General features: G+C 40.0%; 1 protein-coding gene across 3 annotated transcripts in view; it reads right to left on the minus strand.

Moving 5' to 3' along the window:
* Window positions 1-22,123, minus strand: part of PXDN (peroxidasin) — a 107,070-nt gene that overhangs the window by 54,347 nt on the left and 30,600 nt on the right. For 2 of the 3 annotated variants that reach the window (XM_058177763.1, XM_058177780.1), the window contains exons 2-5: window positions 12,490-12,561; window positions 11,032-11,103; window positions 5,375-5,446; window positions 627-698 (exon numbers count right to left, since the gene is read on the minus strand). In XM_058177763.1, coding sequence (XP_058033746.1) covers window positions 627-698; window positions 5,375-5,446; window positions 11,032-11,103; window positions 12,490-12,561 — 288 coding nt within the window. The remainder of the gene's footprint in view (window positions 1-626; window positions 699-5,374; window positions 5,447-11,031; window positions 11,104-12,489; window positions 12,562-22,123) is intronic. The other variant, XM_058177772.1, reaches the window with a different exon arrangement.

Here is a 22,123-nt window from a genome sequence, read left to right on the forward strand (position 1 = left end):
ACTTTTCTATTTATCTTTTTATAATCTGTAAGCTGCCCAGAGTCACCTTATAGGGAAGATGGATGGCATCAAATTTTAATAAATAATAACACTAAAGATTAAGATTGTTAGAAGTAAAATAAAGGACTATACAGTTGGTGAATTTGATCAAGGCTAAAATGAACAACAGGACTGAAATACGATGATGCAGGATTTATTTAAACATAAAAGATGGAAAATGGGAAGAAGAGATCATTTGCTATATTTTAACAGAAGATGATAAGTTACTAAAATTTTTACAGTTGTGATGAAGGGGGGGGAGTCATTTTTTATATATTTCCTTTTCTTTAGCTTATTCTTGTTTTTTTTCTTGTTCTCTTTCTAATTTCTTTCTTTTCCACATCTTCTACATTTTTTTATTCATCTAAGTTTTCAGTTTCTATAAGTTTTTATTTATCTAATTGTAAACTTTAATAAAAGTACTATTAAAAATGGATCTGCATAGATCCTAAAAGCTTAGATCTAAGCCAAGTTTGAGCAGTAATTTTAATAATGTTTCCAAGTGTTATATAGAAATACTGTGACTTGATAGGCTTAAAAAAAGCTAACATATGGGTGAAAGAAAATGAAAAAAGAAAAACACTTACAATCTTTCAAGTTTGGGAAGATGGGTGAATGATTCTGGCTCCAATGTTTCAATCTGGTTAAAGTGCAGATATCTGTTAAAAAGTTAGTGGGAGAAAAAAATAAGAGGATATAGAAAAAGAAATAATAATAATACGATGATGATAATAATAATAATGCAAACTAAAACCTATTTTTTAAAATGTTCAAATAAAGTTAGATCCTAGCCTCAGCTTTTGCCTGAAAATCAGTGATAAAATATAAAGACTACCTCATATTTATGTCATTCTGCACAAATTTATTATAATTAACAAACATCACCAATAGCTTGAGAATTAAGCTTACACACTAAAAATAATGGTAAATTATCAATGCTTTATATATTATGTATGAATAATTTTAATGGTTGATAAATATATTCTGCCCATTGAGATTTCTATCTCCAGCTTATTTGTTTTTTTAAAAAAGAGATAAACAAGTAAGAAATTTAATTATATGACTGGGATTTCATATCATATTGTCGTTGTTTGCTTAATTATTACTGAATAAACTCCAATTGGTAGAGTTAATGCAACAGGCTAAGCCATGAAACCATGTTTTTCAAATTTCAACTGGCTATCTTCCCACAAAGTGCTAAGACAAAACCAATTAAGGTTTAGCATTGTGAAACAAGTGTACATTTCTTCTCTAGTCAGAAAGCTTCAGTTTAAATATGCTTAGATATATCAACCCAATTCTTCATTGCATAGAACATGAATTATATATAAGAAAGATTTACATATTCAAAGCAACAAAAAGTAATCAAGTATAGGAAAATAATACGAGCTATGGTGGCACAATGATTAGAATGCAGTACTGCAAGTTAACTCTGCCCATGGCCAGGAGTTCAATCCTGACCAGTTCAAAGTTGCCTCAGCCTTCCATCCTTCCGAGGTCAGTAAAATGAGGACCGAGGTTGTTGGGGCCAATAGGCTGCCACTGTAAACTGTTCAGAGAGTGCATCAAAGCACTATGGAGTGGAATATAAATCTAAATTGCTATGCTATTGCTATAAAGCAGAATATGGAATATAGGCTATGAATTGCAGTTCAGCTCTATAGGATGAAGAGCTATGTTCCTATTTTGGTGGCTATGATGACAATTTTAGGTATTATACCCGAACAGGATGGGAAAATATGTGGAAAAAGCATGGAAGGGGAGGGTCAATCACTTGTCCCACCCGCAAACATTTTAAGCTCTGCTTTTCTTGTTCCCAATCTCATTAAGTTGAACACTAATGTCCAAAAGGCAATTGTACTCCCATTTACCTTAGGTTGCTATAGAAATCAAGAGATTCTTAGCTAGTGGGAACCAGAATCCTCTTAGGATTCTTCTTGCATTTAAACAATCAGAAATAAAATCCCAAATCTTTCTGTTCACTATGAGGAAGTCCAAAAGTCTAAGAAAAGAAGCTGAAATGAACATACCACATCTATGGAACACCTGAACAGGTAAAAGAAGAGCATTGTTTAACCTTCAAAAGTTTCTTCCTAGCACTGTCACTTAAGTGATATTGGCTGCAAGTCTGGTAGATATTGGTTTTCTCTTCTCAGAAGAGCGAAAAAGGTAAATCCGAAATAGAAAAATATAATGAAAATTTGCTAACAGTAAGGAAAGGTATGCAAAAGATACGTTAAATATTATCCACAGCAAATATGTATTTCGAAATCTGTGTGGCTGAAATAACAAGAATTCAGGGATCCTTACAAAAGCTAAGTTTAGAAAGGATGCTTAATTACTTCCATTCAATCTTTACATCTATACTACTAGTTAATCATTTTTCTTCAGGGCTTGCTACTGATGGAGAATTTGCAAGTTTCCACAGGGGATATGGAAAGGTCCATATGCAGTTGCCCTATGCCTGTTGTATCCTGCCTCAACTATTATAAGAGGTATGTCTCAGCCTACTTCTCTGGAAAAAAACTAAAGATAGTATTTCATCAGGCTGCAAGCAAAAGCTCCACAACAGAACCACCTTCTATTTTAATAAAAATTATGTACACAGTGAAGTAGATGGTGCGGTGTGGTGTGGTAATCTTAATAAAGTCCTCCATGCAACACAACAATTTTTGTTATCTCTGTACTAATTCTGCAAACTAGATTCAGATTTACCATGGTTTTTTTTTTAAACTAGTTTCCTTATTTGAGTTCCACCATAACTACATCTGAAGTGTAGATGTAAGGGGAAATTGAGGGTTTATTAAACAAGCCCTAAGATCAGAAACCACAACCTGAGGTACATGTTAGGAAACAAATATTTGCACACTTCTGAACCAAGGATGAGATTCAAAATATCTCATTAAATTCATGTTACCATATAAAGGTACTGTGACAGAAGGGAGAAAAGTGATATATTAATTTCAATTTGGCTTCTTCATTTGTATCTTCCTGAAAATTGTAGGAGGGGAAGAATGATGAAGAGGTCAAAATAAGCAGCAGCTTTCTTATGTAAAGTTTATGAATTCAGACACTTTGAAAGCAAAAGATTCATGGAGAACATTTGCCTTTCCAATCAACCTCATTTATGCATTTACTTCATTTATTCCATGATTATTAAATGAAAGTGAATAAACTCAGGAAGGAAGTTTTGTAATAATTGAGAACAATGAATATCAAAACATTCCTTGGGCAGTAAATATTCAACAGAATAAAATCAGATTCTATCGAATGCTGTTTCTGAAACTTTCTATTAAGCTCTTACATGCAATTTAAAGTACTATCATGCATATTTCAAGATTGTATTATTATTTTCCAAAATCTGAAAAAATCCAAATGGGAAAAAAAGGGATTTGCTTTGAGTAACGAGCGTATTTTTCAAGTGTAGCAAAAAGTAGACCCTGTTTTTTCCTTTAAAATAAGTATCATGCCAGAATTAAGCGTCTGGGATTCTATTACAAAGAAAATGAGGCTGATAGATCTGAGATCAACCTCATGAGAATGTTGCTGGAGTTAAACCGCTCGTGCTTAAAAATGTATTCATGGCCAATCTGTTAACTATTAACATGGGATTTTTATATCAATGAACTATACCAAATTTAGGAAGACTTTAATGCTGGAATATTTCTTCAATTTACATTGTGTGATGTATCTGCATGCGGTATTACAAGGAATCATTCTTATTTGGTTCTTTCCGAGACTGCACACGGAAAAGGAAATTGCTTGCTTCAATGCATGCCAAGTCCTGCTTTGTAGCTCCCCAGGGTTTGTCAGCAAAGGATAATCTTATGATTCTAACTTGCAAAGAGAATTTAAAAGGATGCTAAGGTAGGATATATTAAGGAACAGACAGTTTATTGATCATGCTACTGGATGGATCCAAGCAAGAAAAAATAGAATGTCTGCACCATAACAGAGTTCATTAAAATGCACATGTCCTATGTAAACTATGAAACTCTTCGAAATACATATACTATTTTGACAATGACAATGATGATAACAACAGTCCTATTTTGTGCAATGTAGACTCCACATATTTTAAGAAATAACAGTAATGTAAAAATATATACCCCAAAAATGGTTTTGGGTATAATTTCCAAATTAAATATCTATGATTATTCCTTGGCTGGTTTATCAATTAGAAAATGGAAGGTAGAGGGAAAATATGGGAATGTGCCTGTCTATTTTCAGTGTGATTGGGATGGATTAGAATGAAACCTGGTCAGTTTTACGATATACAAATTCTGACCATCCATTGCTCTTACTATGTCAAAGTTATCAGAATTAAAAGTCCCAATCAATGTAAATGGAACCATTTTAAAACACAACTAATTTGGTACAATATATTGTAGGCTCTAAAATTTATTTTTCTAAATGATGTAATAACTTGCTCAAAAATGTTATGATGTTCATGATGTCATTGTAGCTTCTACCAGACACCTAGAATCATAGCTTGTTTTTTTTCCCAATAAGAGCCAATAAATATATGGTGGTTTGCTTATGCCCACTAATATGGACACTTCAAAGGCAAAGTATTCCTTGAAGCAGCAGTTCATTCAAACAAGCATCATCATGTATACAGTATATTATTAAGTGAAACATTTTTATTGGGATGGTACCAAATAACAGAAATCAGCAATGTGGAATCAAGTCCTTTTAATAAACTCTAAAGAATTAGGGGTGCAAACTGCTATTCCTATTATCTGTGACAATCTTGAGGTAGGAAGTAATATTGCTGGCCTGCTTTTTTTCTAAGATAATTATTTGCAAAATTATGATCAAATCTATTATCAAATATACAAATTACAGGGTTTAATTATCTTTTCAACACAAGTTCCTACTCCCTCGATATCCAAAAACAGTTCAACCATTTGAATGACTAATGGAATAAGTTGAATTCGTAAGCTGTAGACAGTGGAGTATTTGTCTGGATTTTGTTTATTATTCTATTTATCTATTCTCTATTGCTCTATTTATCAAACTATAAATTACTTGTAGAAACAGGAGCCCTAATTCTTATGCACATTTATATTTGGTGCTAAAATTATGCTTGCCCTTGGAAATTGCCACATGATTGTCTTGAAATAGAAATAATATATAAAATAAAATGTAAACATAGAGATGACATACTTGACAAATACGCTTTCTGCATGCCAGTGATTGCAACCACACTGGACCATAAACCCATTCCGTGCAATCATGCAAGAAGGCATGCAGACAAGAAATATTGGAAAACGTGCACTTTTTCTCTGAGGCAACCAAACAGATGACAGCACAGTAGAGAAAAGGCACTTACAGTTGTTCTAGAGAGGCAAGTCCTTTAAATGCTTGCCTGTCAATTGACTGGATTTCATTCTTGTACAAATAGCTGAAACAAGAAATAATCAGTAATATTAGTATACACAAACAAGTGTTACATTAATGCGTGAAGGAATTAAGTTGAAATGTGAGGACAGTTTTTCAAATACACAATGGAAAGCAACAAAACGAGACATGTATACACAACAGAACACTTTTTATTTGAGAGTGTTGGTCAGAAGCTTTAGGGTACAAACAGAAAACTGTGCTGGACTTCAAATGTAATCACCAAGTAACTTTCAATTCTATAGAGAAGACAGCTTCAGATCAGGCCTGGGAATTATCTTGACACAGAACTAAGATAAAGATGACTAAAGCTTCCATCTGTGTGATTACAGAAGTACATACACAAATTCATAGGACTAAGGTAATTTATGTCAATCTCTTGTTATCATGTTTCTAGTACTGTTCAATATGGAGAATATTTTTCAGAGTATAAAATGTACCTTTTCCCCCCCTAAAAGGGGGTGAAAATTTAGGTGCATCTTATACACCGAATGTAGCCCTGCCTACTCTCTGGTCCCTACCCTTTCGTCTCTGCCTCCCAGCAATTTACCTCCTTGCAGCAAGCAGCAAGAAGAAACAGCCCATTTCAACTTCAGCACAGCCTAATTAACACAAGTTGACTGTTGGCTCGGCCTCCCAACTCTCAGCTGTTTTGTGTGAGCCTCTGCTGCTTGCTGCAAGGAGGTAAATTGCTGGGAGCAGATTTTTTTTTTCTTGTGCTAATCAAGCTATGCTGAAAACGAAAATGAAAGAAAAGCAGGCTATCTGCTGTAATGAGGCAAAATTGCTGGGAGACAGAGTTTTTTTTCTTGTTTTCCTCACCAAAAAAGGTAGGTGAGTCTTATAGTCTGGAGCGTCTTACACTCCGAAAAATACAGTAAATACGTTTATCTAAACGGTTCATTACAGTGTTTTATGACTTTTGCAGACCGTAGCATTTTTCTAATATTAGTACCATCAGGATAATGATATATAAAATGATGTAATATTAATATTATATTTAGAATAAAAGCAGCAGTCAATAAGAATAGCTGGAGAGGTAGGTGAAGTTCTAGTCAGCTTCTGGAAAGTAAAACAGATTAAACAGAGATTTTTATCATAGTATATGTGTTAATCAGTTGTCTAATATCATTGTCACACCTAATATTTTATGAATAGCAATTGTCATTATATAACATTATATACTTTATGGATTTCATTTCCCTATAATGTTATTATTCATAATCTGCAACTTGAAAAACTCTTTCTTTCTCAGGTTAACAAATGAAAAATCTGAGGAAATGGGCTATAAACCAAGAAAGATTAGAAATACATTTCTGGCATTTAAAATATTTTTGTACATTTTTGTATATTCAATTCAACCAATTTAATTCAAATCTTCTGCTTCAAACCAGGTTCAGAATCACTGCAGAAATAGAAGGATTTTCAGGGAAGAAAAGGAATATTTAGAAACAAGAATAAAAACATATTGGAGTCAAATTTGTGAAAACTTATTCTAAAGGGAAAATTCTACTATATTCAGTTTATAAAAACATTATGCCATTTCTTTTAATTATGATAATTTAATTGTAATCTTGTATCTAAGATTCAGCATTTGAATAGTTAAAAATACCAATTAACTAAACAAGTATTGTGCAATACTTTTAAAGATTCTAAGGATCTTTCCCTAGCTCTCTACAACTTTTAGAACTTAACAACTTTTGTGACATGACTTTTATGACACATATCTTATATCACAGATATGTGAAGATTGCTATCCTATCTCCCACCAATAATAACTTCTATAGACTAAATACACCTGGGTTCTTTATTTGTTCTTCATAAACTCTCATCAACTTGACAGACCTCCACTTTGAATGGGAGAGGGCCTCCTGCTTGATCAGGTGATTGTAAGGTTCTCTCCAACTCTGTTATTCTGAAATGTGATGCCCAGAACTGGCTACTGTGTTCTACAATAAGTGGAGTCTGAATGGAACAACTACTTCCTATGATCAGGAAAGAGGCTCTTATGTGTACCTCAAAATATCTACTGGATAGTTGCATCATGTTACTGGCTCATATTTAACTTACGGTCTACAAGGACATCCAGATCTCTTTCTATACCCTGTCAAGCTTTGTGTTCCCCATCCTCCACTTATGTCTTCTATTTTTCCTACCCAGGTAACAGAACTTAATATTTTTCCTTGTTAAATTTGATCGTATTCTTTTCAGCCTGATGTTCTACATCTACATTTAAATTTTCTCTCCTCTGAAGTATTAGCCACCACTCCTAGCTTTGGAACTATATTAACTCTGCAGATTTGATAGCAGAGTTTCAAATTCTCTAAGTAATTTATAAAAGTATGGAACTGCACAGTGCCCAGACAGAGCCATATGGTACTTGATTTATGCTGTTGATTTATTACTGAGCATTCTATAGAAGAGATTATTGAACCAATTGTGAAATTATCTAGCTAATTTACCATTATACAGGTTTTTTTAAGTCAATCAGTAATTCCCTTCTTACTATATTTTCTTACAAAAATATAAACTAGATACAGTAATAGGAGTGGATACACGAGTGGAGTTCCAAGGGGCATTTCATTCCAATTAATGTTCTACAGAAATGGACTTGAAGACCCCAATGAAGATATGTGGTCATCTGCTTCTAAGAAATGGCACAGAAAGTATGATACATCATTATCAACTCAATCAGATGTTGAAGAGGAAAAAAAGTACTCATTTTGAATATACTTTCTAAATGCACATATGTTCAGAACCATATCCATGATAGTACACCAAGTCACATCAGAGTAAGAGAACAGCAAACAGATTTTTTTTGTACATTTGTATGAAAATAAAAGGAAAAGGAAGTAATAATTGCTATACAATTGCATGCATTTGCCATAGAGTACCATATTAGATAGAAGATTAGTATTATACTTTCCTAGATCAGATTACCAATTTCTGCAATGGGAAAGCATGATAATCATGAGAGATTTCCATTATTCTGCTGAAAATATAGAGGAGCTAGTAAATTTCTGATTTGATCTGCTAACAAATTCACCTTTTTGCAGGTAAGTCAATAGACTGGAAGATCAGCTATCACAAAGTTTCTTTCACTAATATGGAATAATTGGTTAGAAAGTAGTGGAGACTTTGGTCCGAAGTGAACATTTCACCTTGAGATTTAGGATATTAAGAAAATAAAAAGCTGAGATATTAATGATTTTTTCCCCCAGCCAACAGATGTAAGTATTCAAGGAGAATGAAATTCAAGACAAAGGGAAATTTCTTTAAAATGTGGAACTTCAAGCTATTCTGGCGAGAAAGACAAATTTGATATAGGTAACAAAATCAATGTGTCTGTGTAAGGCGGTTATTAAACAGCCTATATTTAAACAAGCCACCTTTGAAAATAGAAGGAAGGGTAGACTATAGAGAAATGATACAGACAAGTAACCAAAATTGTAGGGAAAGAATTATGGTAATCTTGCTCAGGCCACCACAGAAGTACCCAGTTTCTGAGAGGGTCAATCAGCAGAAACAGCACATTGGATCCCATCTTCGGTATACAGGACAGCATTCCTATTTTCCCGGGGAGGGGACTGAGCAATCTTCAAATTTGCTAAAGCTCCTTCACCCAGCCACGCTTTTAATTTAAGCAAACTAATTCCAGGATTTCTCCTTTCTCCAAGCTTCCCTCTCCTTTTCCCTTGCTCCGCCTTCTGCTGAATACTTGGAAACCTGCATATCAATGGTTTATATAACCATTGATAAGAACTTGTCTTTTTATGCGGGCATTTCATTTCTGAAGACTCTACTTCCCACAGACACATTCATTCAACTAATTCATTCCCAGATCTCCCATGTTGAGCAGGGAGATCTAATGGGAAGCTTTATCCAATTTACTGCTTACTTCTTTCTCATCATGCAAATAATTTTATTTACATTCAAATGTAAGATTCGTTTTCTTTCATACATTCTGGCCATGGAGCCGATTTCTAATTTTCACCTTTCCAATGTTATAATTGAAGGAGAATGAACTACTCTCATATCCTAACTGAAAAACCATAAATGGAAAACTCAGAAACCCACATAACATAGTTTGGGGTTGCTATGATAACATACTAACATTAATATTAATCCGTTGTTGTTGTTAGTTGCGAAGTTGTGTCCGACCCATCGTGACTCCATGGACAACATTCCTCCAGGCCTTCCTGTCCTCTACCATCTTCTGGAGTCCATTTAAGATCACACCTACTGCTTCAGTGACTCCATCCGGTCACCTCGTTCTCTGCCATCCCCTTCTTCTTTTGCCCTCAATCGTTCCCATCATTAGGCTCTTCTCCAGTGAGTCCTTCCTTCTCATTAGGTGGCCAAAGTATTTGAGTTTCATCTTCAGGATCTGGCCTTCTAAAGAGCAGTCAGGGTTGATCTCCTCTAGGACTGATTGGTTTGATCGCCTTGCAGTCCAAGGGACTGGCAGGAGTCTTCTCCAGCACCAGAGTTCAAAGGCCTTAATTCTTTGGTGCTCATCCTTTCTTATGGTCCAACTTTCACAGCCATACATTGCAACTGGGGAAACTATAGCCGTGACTATACACACTTTTGTTGGCAAGGTGATGTCTCTGCTTTTCAGTAATCTATCTAGATTTGTCATAGCTTTTCTCCCCAGGAGCATCTTTTAATTTCTTGGCTGTAGTCCCCATCTGCGGTGATCTTGGAGCCCAGGAAAATAAAATCTGTCACTACTTCCATTTCTTCACGATCTATTTTCCAGGATTTGAGAGGGCCGGATGCCATAATCTTAGTTTTTTTAATGTTGAGTTTCAAGCCAACTTTTGCACTCTCCTTCTTCACCCGCATAAAGAGGCTCTTTAGTTCCTCTTCCCCTTCTGCTATCAGAGCGGTATCATCTGCATATCTGAGGTTGTTGATATTTCTCCCGGCAATCTTAATTCCAACTTTTGATTCATCTAGCCCCGCCTTTCTCATGATGTACACTTAGCTATTACTTTTTACTATGATTGTAAATTAAGCTTTTACAATGCTTTAAAAATATTATGCTACAAACAATATTTTAACGCCTTAAGAAATAATACTAAATACTAATCTTTATTAATAGAAAAAATCCACAGAAAAGTTAAGAAAAATCTATAGTAATCCTAGCCCTTTTTTGTCATCTAAAGCTGTTTGGGGTTTTCACACTGTGTAATTGGTCTGTGGAAATTCTGAAGTGCATTTTGCTTTAGTGAAGATTTGGGTGAACTTCTGCCTTGAAGCTAATTCACAAAATAGTGTAGATGGTACTTCTAAAAGTGAAGAGGTATTGCTTTGCAAACCTTCCTCAACATCCCAATAAGTTTCAAAAGCCAAGAGACTTCTGGATGTACACAGCTCTTACACAGCAGCTTTCTCCAGCTTGGGAAAATGTTTATAAGTGCTAAGAAGAGGTTGCCATCTGTAGTACTTCTGGCTACAGCAAAGACAAGGAGGCTTAAAAGAAACCAAAGAATCCTTGATTAAGCAAACAATAGTCAACATGCACAGACCTAGTGCACTACACAATTTAAATCAATATATCTCTGAGAATATGTTTGCACTTACAGATATTTTAGATTTTCAAGGTCTTCAAATGCTCCAGTTGGTATTCTTTTAATGTGGTTATTGTTGAGGAGTCTAGGATATAAAACAAAAAGAGGTATTTTTTCTCACTGAAGAACTGTAATAATTAATTACAAAGTAACAATAACAGGGTTTTCTTAAAATGATTTATTGGGGGGGAAAAAAGAAGTATGGACCAGATACTTTATACCAAAATATCAATCTCAACACCTCTTTTTCAGAAAGATAACTAGAGTAGGTACAACATTCAAAGTATGCTGTTACATTCAACGGCAAAATTATTCCTATTGCTCTCTGAATATTATTATCATCTGATGGGAATATTGGAAAATTGAAAAGCTTGCTCACTTATTAGTAACAATTTGGTTGGCCAAACTTAAGTATACTTTCTATTTTGGCCATTGTGATTTCTATTAATATTGCCTACTGTAGCTGTAATGTAATGTATATGGTGGCTTGGACTTCAAATAGTTGCTGCCCCAACAAATCTGGAGGACACCAGACAGGGGAAGCTGAAATAAAATCTATCAATACAGTAGTCCTCGATTTATGACTACAATTGAGCCCAAAATTTCTGTTGCTAAGTGAGACATTGTTGAGTGAGTTTTGCCCCATTGCATGATCTTTCTTGCCACAGCTGTTAAGTGAATCACTGTGGTTGTTAAATCAGTTGACACCATTGTTAAGTGAATCTGGTATTTCTCATTGACTTTGCTTGTCAGAAGTTTACAAAAGGTGATGTCATGATCCCCAAGTCACTGCAATCCTCATAAATATGAGTCAGTTGCCAAGTGTCTGAATTTTGATCACATGACCATTGGGATGTTGCAATGGTTGTGAGTGTGAAAAATGGTTATGTCACTTTCAGTGTCATTGTAACTTCGAACAGTCATTAAATGAACTTTGGAAATTGAGGACTACTTGTACTATGAATTAGACGAGCAAGTTCTGATAAGTGTTTATGGAATTAACAATAGGAGTGAGAATATAAACTATTTCTGCTATCTTTAGAAAAGCCTATGTGGAAACACTGCATTAATATAGTTAAAAAATTCAAAATATTCAAAGATATATTGCACTTTTTGGTTTAGGTAAAAGTGCCAAGGGATGGATAGATTATGGTGTATCCCTAGCATATCTGTTGGTGGACCAGTGGCTGTCAATTCTTTCACATGATTGCAAATTAGATAAATTTATATGGAAGTCAACTAAAATTACAGATGGCTAGATTTCTTATGTTCTTTCATGTGAGTGCCACAAAACGCTGACTAAATTTAAAATATTTAAAATTCTAGTCAGAAATCAACGTAAAGAGAATTTAATGTACATCGAAACAAGTGCTACTACTCTTAATGAGACAAAATACAAATGGAGATACAAATTAAAAATAGTTAACAGTTTACAAAAGGAAAAAAAAGTTGTAAGAAAGGTAAAACTTACAATGTGTTCAAATTTTTAAGCCTTCTAAATGCACCAGGCTGGATTTCTTTAATTCGATTGAACCGAAGATCTCTGTTAGGGAAGGGAGAAAAAAATTCTTTGATTACTGTCATATCTTTTATGGTTAACATTTCAACAAGTTGAAAATAAACATTGGGTAATAACTGTATAATATCCTTCTCGATGGCATTTTTCTCTAATTAAAGCCAAAAAAAGGCGGCGGGGGTGTGTGGTGTGGTATGCAAAAAAATTCTCTGAAATTCCAGATTATTCTATTTTTCTTCTGTATGCCATGTTCCAAGGGTAGTCCAAAGGTTTTTGTGGTTGCTGCCAACCCACTGAAGGGGTTTCTATCATGCATACGCTATTTAATAATAATAATAATAATAATAATAATAATAATAATAATAATAATAATAATAATAATAATAATAATAATAATTATTATTATTATTATTATTATTATTTAATTTTTATACCGCCCTTCTCCCGAAGGACTCAGGGCAGTTAACAGCCAGATAAAATACAATACAATATACAATAAAATCCCATTTAAAATCCAATTTAAAACCCATGTTATGCCAGTCCTGCTTGAAAGAATAGATACGTCTTCAGCTCGCGGCGAAAGGTCCGGAGGTCGGGAAGTTGACGGAGTCCAGGAGGAAGCTCATTCCAGAGGGTAGGTGCCCCCACAGAGAAGGCTCTCCCCCTGGGACATTGTTTGGCTGACAGCATCCTGAGGAGACCCTCTCTATGGGAGCGCACTGGTCGGTGGGAGGCATATGGTAACAGAAGGTGGTCCCGCAGATATCCGGGTCCTATGCCATGGAGCGCTTTAAAGGTGGTAACCAGCACCTTGAAGTGCACCCGGAAGACCACAGGTAGTCAGTGCAGCTTGCGCAGGAGAGGTGTTATATGAGAGCCACGAATGGCTCCCTCTATCACACGTGCAGCTGCATTCTGGACCAACTGGAACCTCCGGGTGCTCCTCAAGGGGAGCCCCATGTAGAGAGCATTGCAGTAGTCTAGGCAAGAAGTGACGAGGGCATGAGTGACCGTGCATGGGGAATCCCGTCTAGAAAGGGGCACAACTGGCGAACCAGGCGTATCTGGTAAAAAGCTCTCCTGGAGACGGTCACCAAATGATCTTCAAAAGACAACCGTCCATCCAGGAGAACGCCTAGATTGCGCACCCTCTCCATTGGGGACAATGATTCGCCCCCAACAGCCGGCATCCACAGCCACTCAGTCTTGGAGGGGTTGAGCTTGAGCCTGTTTCTCCCCATCCAGACCCGCACGGCCTCCAGACACTGAGACAGCACTTCGACAGCTTCATTGGGGTGGTCCGGGGTGGAAATGTACAGCTGGGTGTCATCAGCGTACAGTTGATAACTCACCCCAAAACCACTGATAACCTCACCCAGCGGCTTCAAGTAGATTTATTTTATTTTTATTTTATTTATTTTATTAAATTTTTATACCGCCCTTCTCCCGAAGGACTCAGGGCGGTGTACAGCCGGAATAAAATACAGAATATATACAATTAAAAGAAATTAAAATAAACTATTACTAAACGGCCGGTAATTTAAAAGATTTAAAAATTTAAAATATTACTAAAACCCCAATTTAAAATCAACTATTTATGCCAGTCCTGCTTGAATGAATAAATATGTTTTTAGCTCACGACGAAGGTCCGGAGGTCGGGAAGTTGACGAGTCCAGGAGGAAGCTCATTCCAGAGGTAGGTGCCCCACAGAGAAGGCCCTACTCCTGGGGCCGCCAGCCGACATTGTTTGGCTGACAGCACCCTGAGGAGACCCTCTCTATGGGAGCGCACTGGTCGGTGGGAGGCATAAGGTAACAGCAGGCGGTCTCGTAAGTACCCGGGTCCTAAGCCATGGAGCGCTTTAAAGGTGGTAACCAGGATCTTGAAGCGCACCCGAAAGACTACAGGAAGCCAGTGCAGCTTGCGCAGGAGAGGTGTTATATGAGAGCCACGAGTGGCTCCCTCTATCACACGCGCAGCTGCATTCTGGACCAACTGGAACCTCCAGGTGCTCCTCAAGGGGAGCCCCATGTAGAGAGCATTGCAGTAGTCTAGGCGAGAAGTGACGAGGGCATGAGTGACCGTGCATAGGGAATCCCGGTCTAGAAAGGGGCGCAACTGGCAAACCAGGCGTATCTGGTAAAAAGCTCTCCTGGAGACGGTCGCCAAATGATCTTCAAAAGACAACCGTCTATCCAGGAGAACGCCTAGATTGCGCACCCTCTCCATTGGGGCCAATGATTCGCCCCCAACAGTCAGCAGCGGTTGCAGCTGACTGTACCGGGATGCCAGCATCCACAGCCACTCAGTCTTGGAGGGGTTGAGCTTGAGCCTGTTTCTCCCCATCCAGACCCGCACAGCCTCCAGACACCGAGACAGCACTTCGACAGCTTCATTGGGGTGGTCCGGGGTGGAAATGTACAGCTGGGTGTCATCAGCGTACAGTTGATAACTCACCCCAAAACCACTGATGACCTCACCCAGCAGCTTCAAGTAGATGTTGAACAGGAGAGGCGAGAGAACCGACCCCTGTGACACCCCACACAGGAGGCACCTCGAAGTCGACCTCTGCCCCCCTGTCAACACCGTCTGCAACCGGTCAGAGAGATAGGAGGAGAACCACTGTAAAACAATGCCTCCCACTCCCAAACCCTCCAACCGGCGCAGCAAGATACCATGGTCGATGGTATCAAAAGCCGCTGAGAGATCTAACAGGATCAGGGCAGAGGAATAACCCCTATCCCGGGCTCTCCAGAGGTCATCCACCAATGCGACCAAAGCTGTCTCCGTGCTGTACCCGGGCCGGAAACCGGACTGGAACGGGTCTAGATAGACAGATTCATCCAGGTACTGGGGTAACTGATATGCCACCACACTCTCAACAACCTTCGCCACAAAGCAAAGGTTGGAGACTGGACGGTAATTTCCCAAAACAGCTGGGTCCAGGGAGGGCTTCTTGAGGAGGGGCCTTACCACCACCTCTTTCAAGGTGGTGGGAACAACACCCTCCCTCAAAGAAGCGTTAACAATTCCCTGGAGCCAACCTTGTGTAATCTCCCGAGTGGCCAGTACCAACCAGGAGGGACACTAAACATGTGGTGGCATTCAGCCTCCCCAGCAACCTGTCCATGTCCTCGGGAGCCACAGGATCAACTCCTCCCAGATGGGCTCAACAAGACTTGCCTCCGTCACCTCGCCTGAAACTACCCAATTTTGGTCCAAACCGTCCCGGAGCTGAGCAATTTAATCGTACAGATACTTACTAAAATCCTCAGCACAACCCTGTAAGGGATCATCGCGCACCTCCTGATGGAGGAGAGAGCGAGTCACCCTAAACAGGGAGGCCGGGCGGTTATCTGCCGACGCAATGAGGGTAGAGACATAGGCCCGCTTGGCCTCCCTCAATGCCACTAGGTAAGTCTGAATATGAGACCTAACTAGTGTTCGATCAGCTTCAGAACGGCTGGCCCTCCAGACGCTCTCTAGGCGTCTTTTCCGGTGTTTCATCTCCCTCAGCTCCTCAGAAAACCAGGGAGCTGGTTATTGATCACATTTGTATATTGATCACATTTTGGTTGAGACCTACGCCGGGTCAGAGGCCGCAAAGGTCCCGGTGTCTGGAAGCCATATGGGTCTGGATAGGGAGAAACAGGCTCAAGCTCAATCCCTCCAAGACAGAGTGGCTGTGGATGCCGGCATCCCAGTACAGTCAACTGCAGCCGCTGCTGACTGTTGGGGGCGAGTCATTGGCCCCAATGGAGAGGGTGCGCAACTTGGGCGTTCTCCTGGATGGACGGCTGTCCTTTGAAGACCATTTGACGGCCGTCTCCAGGAGAGCTTTTTACCAGGTTCGCCTGGTTCGCCAGTTGCGCCCCTTTCTAGACTGGGATGCCCTATGCACGGTCACTCATGCTCTCGTGACATCTCGTCTGGATTACTGCAATGCTCTCTACATGGGGCTCCCCTTGAGGAGCACCCGGAGGCTCCAGTTGGTCCAGAATGCGACTGCTCTGGTGATAGAGGGAGCCCCTTGTGGCTCCCATGTGACACCTCTCCTGCGCAAACTGCACTGGCTACCTGTGGCCTTCCGGGTGCGCTTCAAGGTTTTGGTAACTATCTTCAAACCGCTCCATGGCATAGGGCTGGGTTACTTACGGGACCGTCTGCTGCCACCGATTGCCTCTCACCGACCTGTGCACTCTCACAGGGAAGGACTCCTCAGGTTGCCGTCGGCCAAGCAGTGCCGACTGGCGACACCCAGGGGAAGGGCCTTTTCTGTGGGGGCTCCCACCCCAGGACTTCGCCAACTTCCTGACCTTCGAACCTTTCGCCGCGAGCTTAAGACACATCTCTTTATTTGCGCAGGACTGGACTAGAATTTTAAATTTTGAATTTGGTTTTAATTGGGGTTTTTATTATTTTATTGCTATTTTAAATATTCGGCCTTATTTAATAAGTTTTTTAATTGATGTTTTATTCTGTATTTATATGTATGTTTTTTATCTGGCTGTAAACCGCCCTGAGTCCTTCGGGAGATAGGGCAGTATAAAAATGTGAATAAATAAATAAATAAAATAAATAAAATAATAAATAAAGGCACGACACGGTCCAAAGCGCCTGCCACGGCCTGTTCCCAGGTCACGACAAGCTCCTCGGCCAAGCTGTGGGCTCCGTCAAGAACCTCTCTGGGTCCATCAGGCGCCTGGGACGGAACCAGCGCATTGGCCCCATCTCCCTGTGGTGTTGAGTGGCGGTCCGAAAGTCCAGACGAAGGAGAGAATGATCTGACCATGACAAAGGTTCAATGACTAGTTCTCCTAGTTCCAGATCATTCAGCCACTGTCCGGAGACAAAAATCAGATCCAGTGTGCTTCCCCCAACGTGGGTGGGGCCATCAACTAGTTGGGTCAGGTCCATGGACATCATGGAGGCCATGAACTCCCGAGCTGCCGTTGACGACACGCCGGCCAATGGCAAGTTGAAATCCCCCATGACCATAAGCCTAGGGGTGTCAACTGCCATCCTGGCTATCACCTCAAGCAGTTCGGGCAGGGCTGTTGTCACGCAGCAAGGAGCCAGGTACGTGATCAACAAGCCCACCTGCATCCTACGCCCCCACTTCACATAAAGGGATTCACAACCGGCTATCTGAGGTACAGTGGCCTCCCTCGGCTCTAGACTCTCCTTAATAACAACCGCCATCCCTCCACTCCTACCTTGGGCCCTCAGCTGATGGAATGCTCGGAAACCCGGTGGGCACATATCTACCAAGGGCACACCCCCTTCGGTGCCCAACCAAGTTTCCAAAATGCCCATAAGGTCCGCAGCCCCCACCGTATAAGATCATAAATCAGGGGGGCTTTGTTCACTATGGACCTTGCATTGCATAACATCAGCCGAAGGTCCAAGCCCTGGGGATACTGACCACTCGGAGGACGGGAAAAGTCTGAGGGGCTGGAGCGCGCAATCGCTCTTAAACAGCGCATCCCCCGAACATGATACGGCCCCCCGCTTCCGCCATATCTGGCTCTCCCACTTACCGTGCTGATGGAACAACCCTCTAGAATTGAAAAATGAGGCTCCCCCTTCACCTCCGAACCTGATAAAGAATCTCTGCGAGCACTCGCAAGGATTGGCTCCCTCCCCGACGGGTTTCCCCTCCCACCCCCCAACTCAAACCCGTCAGTTCCCACCCTACCCTTAAAAGTCTCTTTAAAACTTCCCTTAAAAAATTGCTTAAAACACTTAATTAAAAATCCCCTAAGCCTCCTATTTTTGGCATGCCACCTCTCGGGGTTCCAAAACCCGTCCTCAAGGTGGGCCCTCGATAATATAGAGGGCCAAACCCGCGAGAGAGGGGAATCTCGCAGGGCAAGAAGGTCAGCCGCTGAAAATGTCCGCATAATAGAAATCCGGCAAGCAAACCCATCCTGGCCGGTCAGGCTGGCATATACATTGTTGCGGGGAAAAATAAATGGAGTCTTAGGGTTTGTTTACTGCCTAAAGAGATTTAAATCTACATCTTCAGAGGATAATTATAACTGCAGAAAAAACAATGGCTACCAACCTGCCTTCCATTAAGGACCTGTATAAAGCACGAGTCAAAGAGGGCTGTGAAAATATTTACAGACCCCTCCACATCCTGGAAATAAACTGTTTCAACTCCTACCCTCAAAACGACGCTATAAAGCACAACACACCAGAACAACTAAACACAAGAACATTTTCCCCTGAATGCCATCACTCTGCTAAACAAATAATTCCCTCAACACTGTCAAACTATTGACTAAATCTGCACTATTAATCTTCTCATCATTCCCATCACCCATCTCCTTCTACTTATGACTGTAACTTTGTTGCCTATATCCTTACGATTTATACTGTAATTGATTGTTTCCTGATTGCTTAACTGTAGCCTATGACTCTCATTAAGTGTTGTAAATGTACCTTGATGAAGGTATCTTTTCTTTTATGTACACTGAGAGCATATGCACCAAGACAAATTCCTTGTGTGTCCAATCACACTTGGCCAATAAAAAATTCTATTCTATTCTATTCTATTCTATTCTATTCTATTCTATTCCATTCCATTCCATTCCATCCGGGCCCCAAGTCCACTGGCACAGCCTGGTTTTAAGGACCTTCCAGAAGGCTGGAAATGACTCTCACCTCTGGCTGCAAGATGTTCCAGAGGGCAGGAGCCATGGCAGACAAAGCTCTTCTCCTCTACCCCAATAACTCAATTCCTTGACTGGATGGAATGGGCCAAACTCACTGGGGCAAGATCATTCCTCAAATTACCTGGTTCACTGCCACAAAAGGTTTTCTAGGTAATAACCTTGAATTGGTCCTGCCTGGAAGCAACCAGCAACCAGTGCAGCTCATATAACATCTTTATTACATGCACCACCCCAGAAGCCTCCAGAAGTGTCTGCACAGCTGCACTCTATACCAGCTGTAGCTTCAAGGATAGCCACGGGCAGAGTTCTTTATAGTAATCCAACAAGAGATGATCAAGACATGAATGACTAAGTGCCGGGCCTCATGACCTAGGAAATGGCACAACTGACACACAACACAAAATTAAGTGAAGGCTCTCCTGCCAACTGCTCTTGAGCAAGGGTTGTGAGTCTAGGAGAAACCCCAGGGTGGCATATTGGGTCTGTCTGGAGTAATGCAATCCCATCCAAGACCAAAGATGATAAACTCCCTGGATCCACAAGCACTCCATCTTCTCAGGGCTCAGCTGAAGCTTGTTGTCCCCCATCCAGACCCCCCCATACACACACACAGAGCCTCCAGGCACAGCGAAGAGGCAGCCACAGCAACACTTGAATCACCTGGGAAGGAGATGTAGAGTTGAGTATCATCAACATATTGATGATACCTCATTCTGTGTTGTCAGATGATCTCACCTAGCGGCTTCATGTAAATGTTAAAAAGGAACAAAAAGAGAAAGTACCGAGCCCTGTGGTACATCACAAAGAAGCAGTCACAGGGTGGACTTCTCGCTTCCTAACAACACCAATTGGGACCAGCCTTGGAGAAAGAAGTCAAACCAGCACAAAACTGGTCACCCAGTCCCAAATCTTACAGCTGGCCCCAACAGATATAGTAGTCAATGGTATCAAAAACTACCAAGAAGTCAATAAGGGCTAAGAAGGATGCACTACCCCATCCCACTCTTCTCAGAGTTTTATCTACCAAAAATGTGTTTTCCCATAACCTGGTCTGAAACCCAACTGAAAGGGTTCCAGATAATCTGTTTCATCCTGAGCCCTTTGGTGCTGAGGTGCAACCATATTTCCCATCACCTTTTTTCACTATACATGAAATGAATGAATATTTTTAGACATTGCTATCAGTGTAAGAGTAACAATAAATATCAATAAACACATGTTGCTTTTGGCAATAAAAGCTGGAATGCACCAACATATTTTCCAGATAACGGTATCTCCAAATCTTGGAAATGAGTAAATCAGGGATTTTATCCCCCCCCTCCTCCCGGTACATTCTTTGTTCTTCCAATAAAGAAAAGGCCTGGAGGACAAACTTATCTCTATACGTATGCCAAGTTTCAGGCATGATATAAAATCACTTGTTTTAGTTATTCTTCTATTCCTGGCAGGTCAGAACAATAGTGATCCAGAATAACTTACTAACTTTACTCAGAGCAAATTTTAAGACAAACTCTTATAGCATTTATTACTTTAAAGTGGACTGAGTCCAGAATATTTCTTTCAAGAGTCACAGTAGCATGAAAAAAGCTTCCTTCAAAAGAAAAGATCTCTGTACAGAACTGAAATTAAAGAAAGGTCATTAAGGCGTTTTAAAGATAAACTCTTGATACCTATCCAATCTACTATTACATTAATATGATTTGTTGAGAAAGGCTAGTTTACTCTACACCAGGGCTGTCAAACTCCAGGCCCACGGGTCAGATGCGTCACATGCTGGCCATGCACACGCCCAGTTTAGCAAAGGAGAAAAGAATCCCAATACATCACATGACACTACCGTGACAATGTGAGTTTGACACCCCTAATCTACACTATACCCTGGTTACAAACACAAACTTGTCAGTATATGAGTGTTCATACACTGGAATAGACATGGCCACAGGTCAGCCAATGGGAACTGTTTGGAAACTGAAACATAGTATTTGTTGTATGGGGTCATAAGAGAAAGATTGGGAGTTAGGCGTGGCTTAATTGTTCTATATATAAGCTTGAGGGCACTAGCTTCTCTGTCCTCCATTTTTGCCTTCTCCATTTTGCCTTTTCCCTTTTGTGCTTCCATTTTGTGCTGTGTTTGTACTTGCCATTTCTCTTCTCTACAATGTGGAAAAACCTACAAGGGTATTGGATACATGCCTTATTTTATTATGTATATGAAGAAGTTCTGAATCCTGCTGAACTGTCTGATTGCGTGTGCTGCAACAAACTCTTACGGGCCCTGCAAACTCTGACAGGCTATGGGCCCAGAGCACACCAGACACAGTCAGACTGAGCCGAAGGACTGCCTGTGTTATAGTAAAAGAGCAAAAGGCAGGGAGCTCTCCTTACAAACACAAACTCTTCCCTCTTTAACCTTCTTTATTTCTCACATTAGTTTCATAAAACCACAGTTAGACCCAAACCCTATTTGGAAGAAAATAGTCAATGACTACATCTCTCAAACTTTATCCTTTTAAAATCAGGTTTATACTGTATTACCAGAGAAAGGAAACAACACTTTTATTTTCATTCCCAGAGGAATCCCATTTCTACATCAATTTAATCTTGCACTAGAAATTTTACAGAAGGCTGGAATTTTGCAATACAGTACTGTACAGCCTCTTGCTTCTCTTCCTGCTTTAAATCAAAAATAAATTGCAGCACGTGGACAAACCCTCTAAAATTTTCTAAGCTAAGCAGAATGCCCTGCGACAATGGAGCAGCATACCTGGAGAACATAGCAAGGCAGAAAATTACCACATGCATACCAGTAGTGGGTTTCAAAATTTCTTACTACCGGTTCTATGGGTGTGGCTTGGTGGGCATGGCTTGGTGGACGTGGCTTGATGGGCATGGCAGGGGAAGGATACTGC

Source organism: Ahaetulla prasina, chromosome 1 (genome assembly GCF_028640845.1).
Source record: "Ahaetulla prasina isolate Xishuangbanna chromosome 1, ASM2864084v1, whole genome shotgun sequence".
Classification (NCBI taxonomy): domain Eukaryota; kingdom Metazoa; phylum Chordata; class Lepidosauria; order Squamata; family Colubridae; genus Ahaetulla; species Ahaetulla prasina.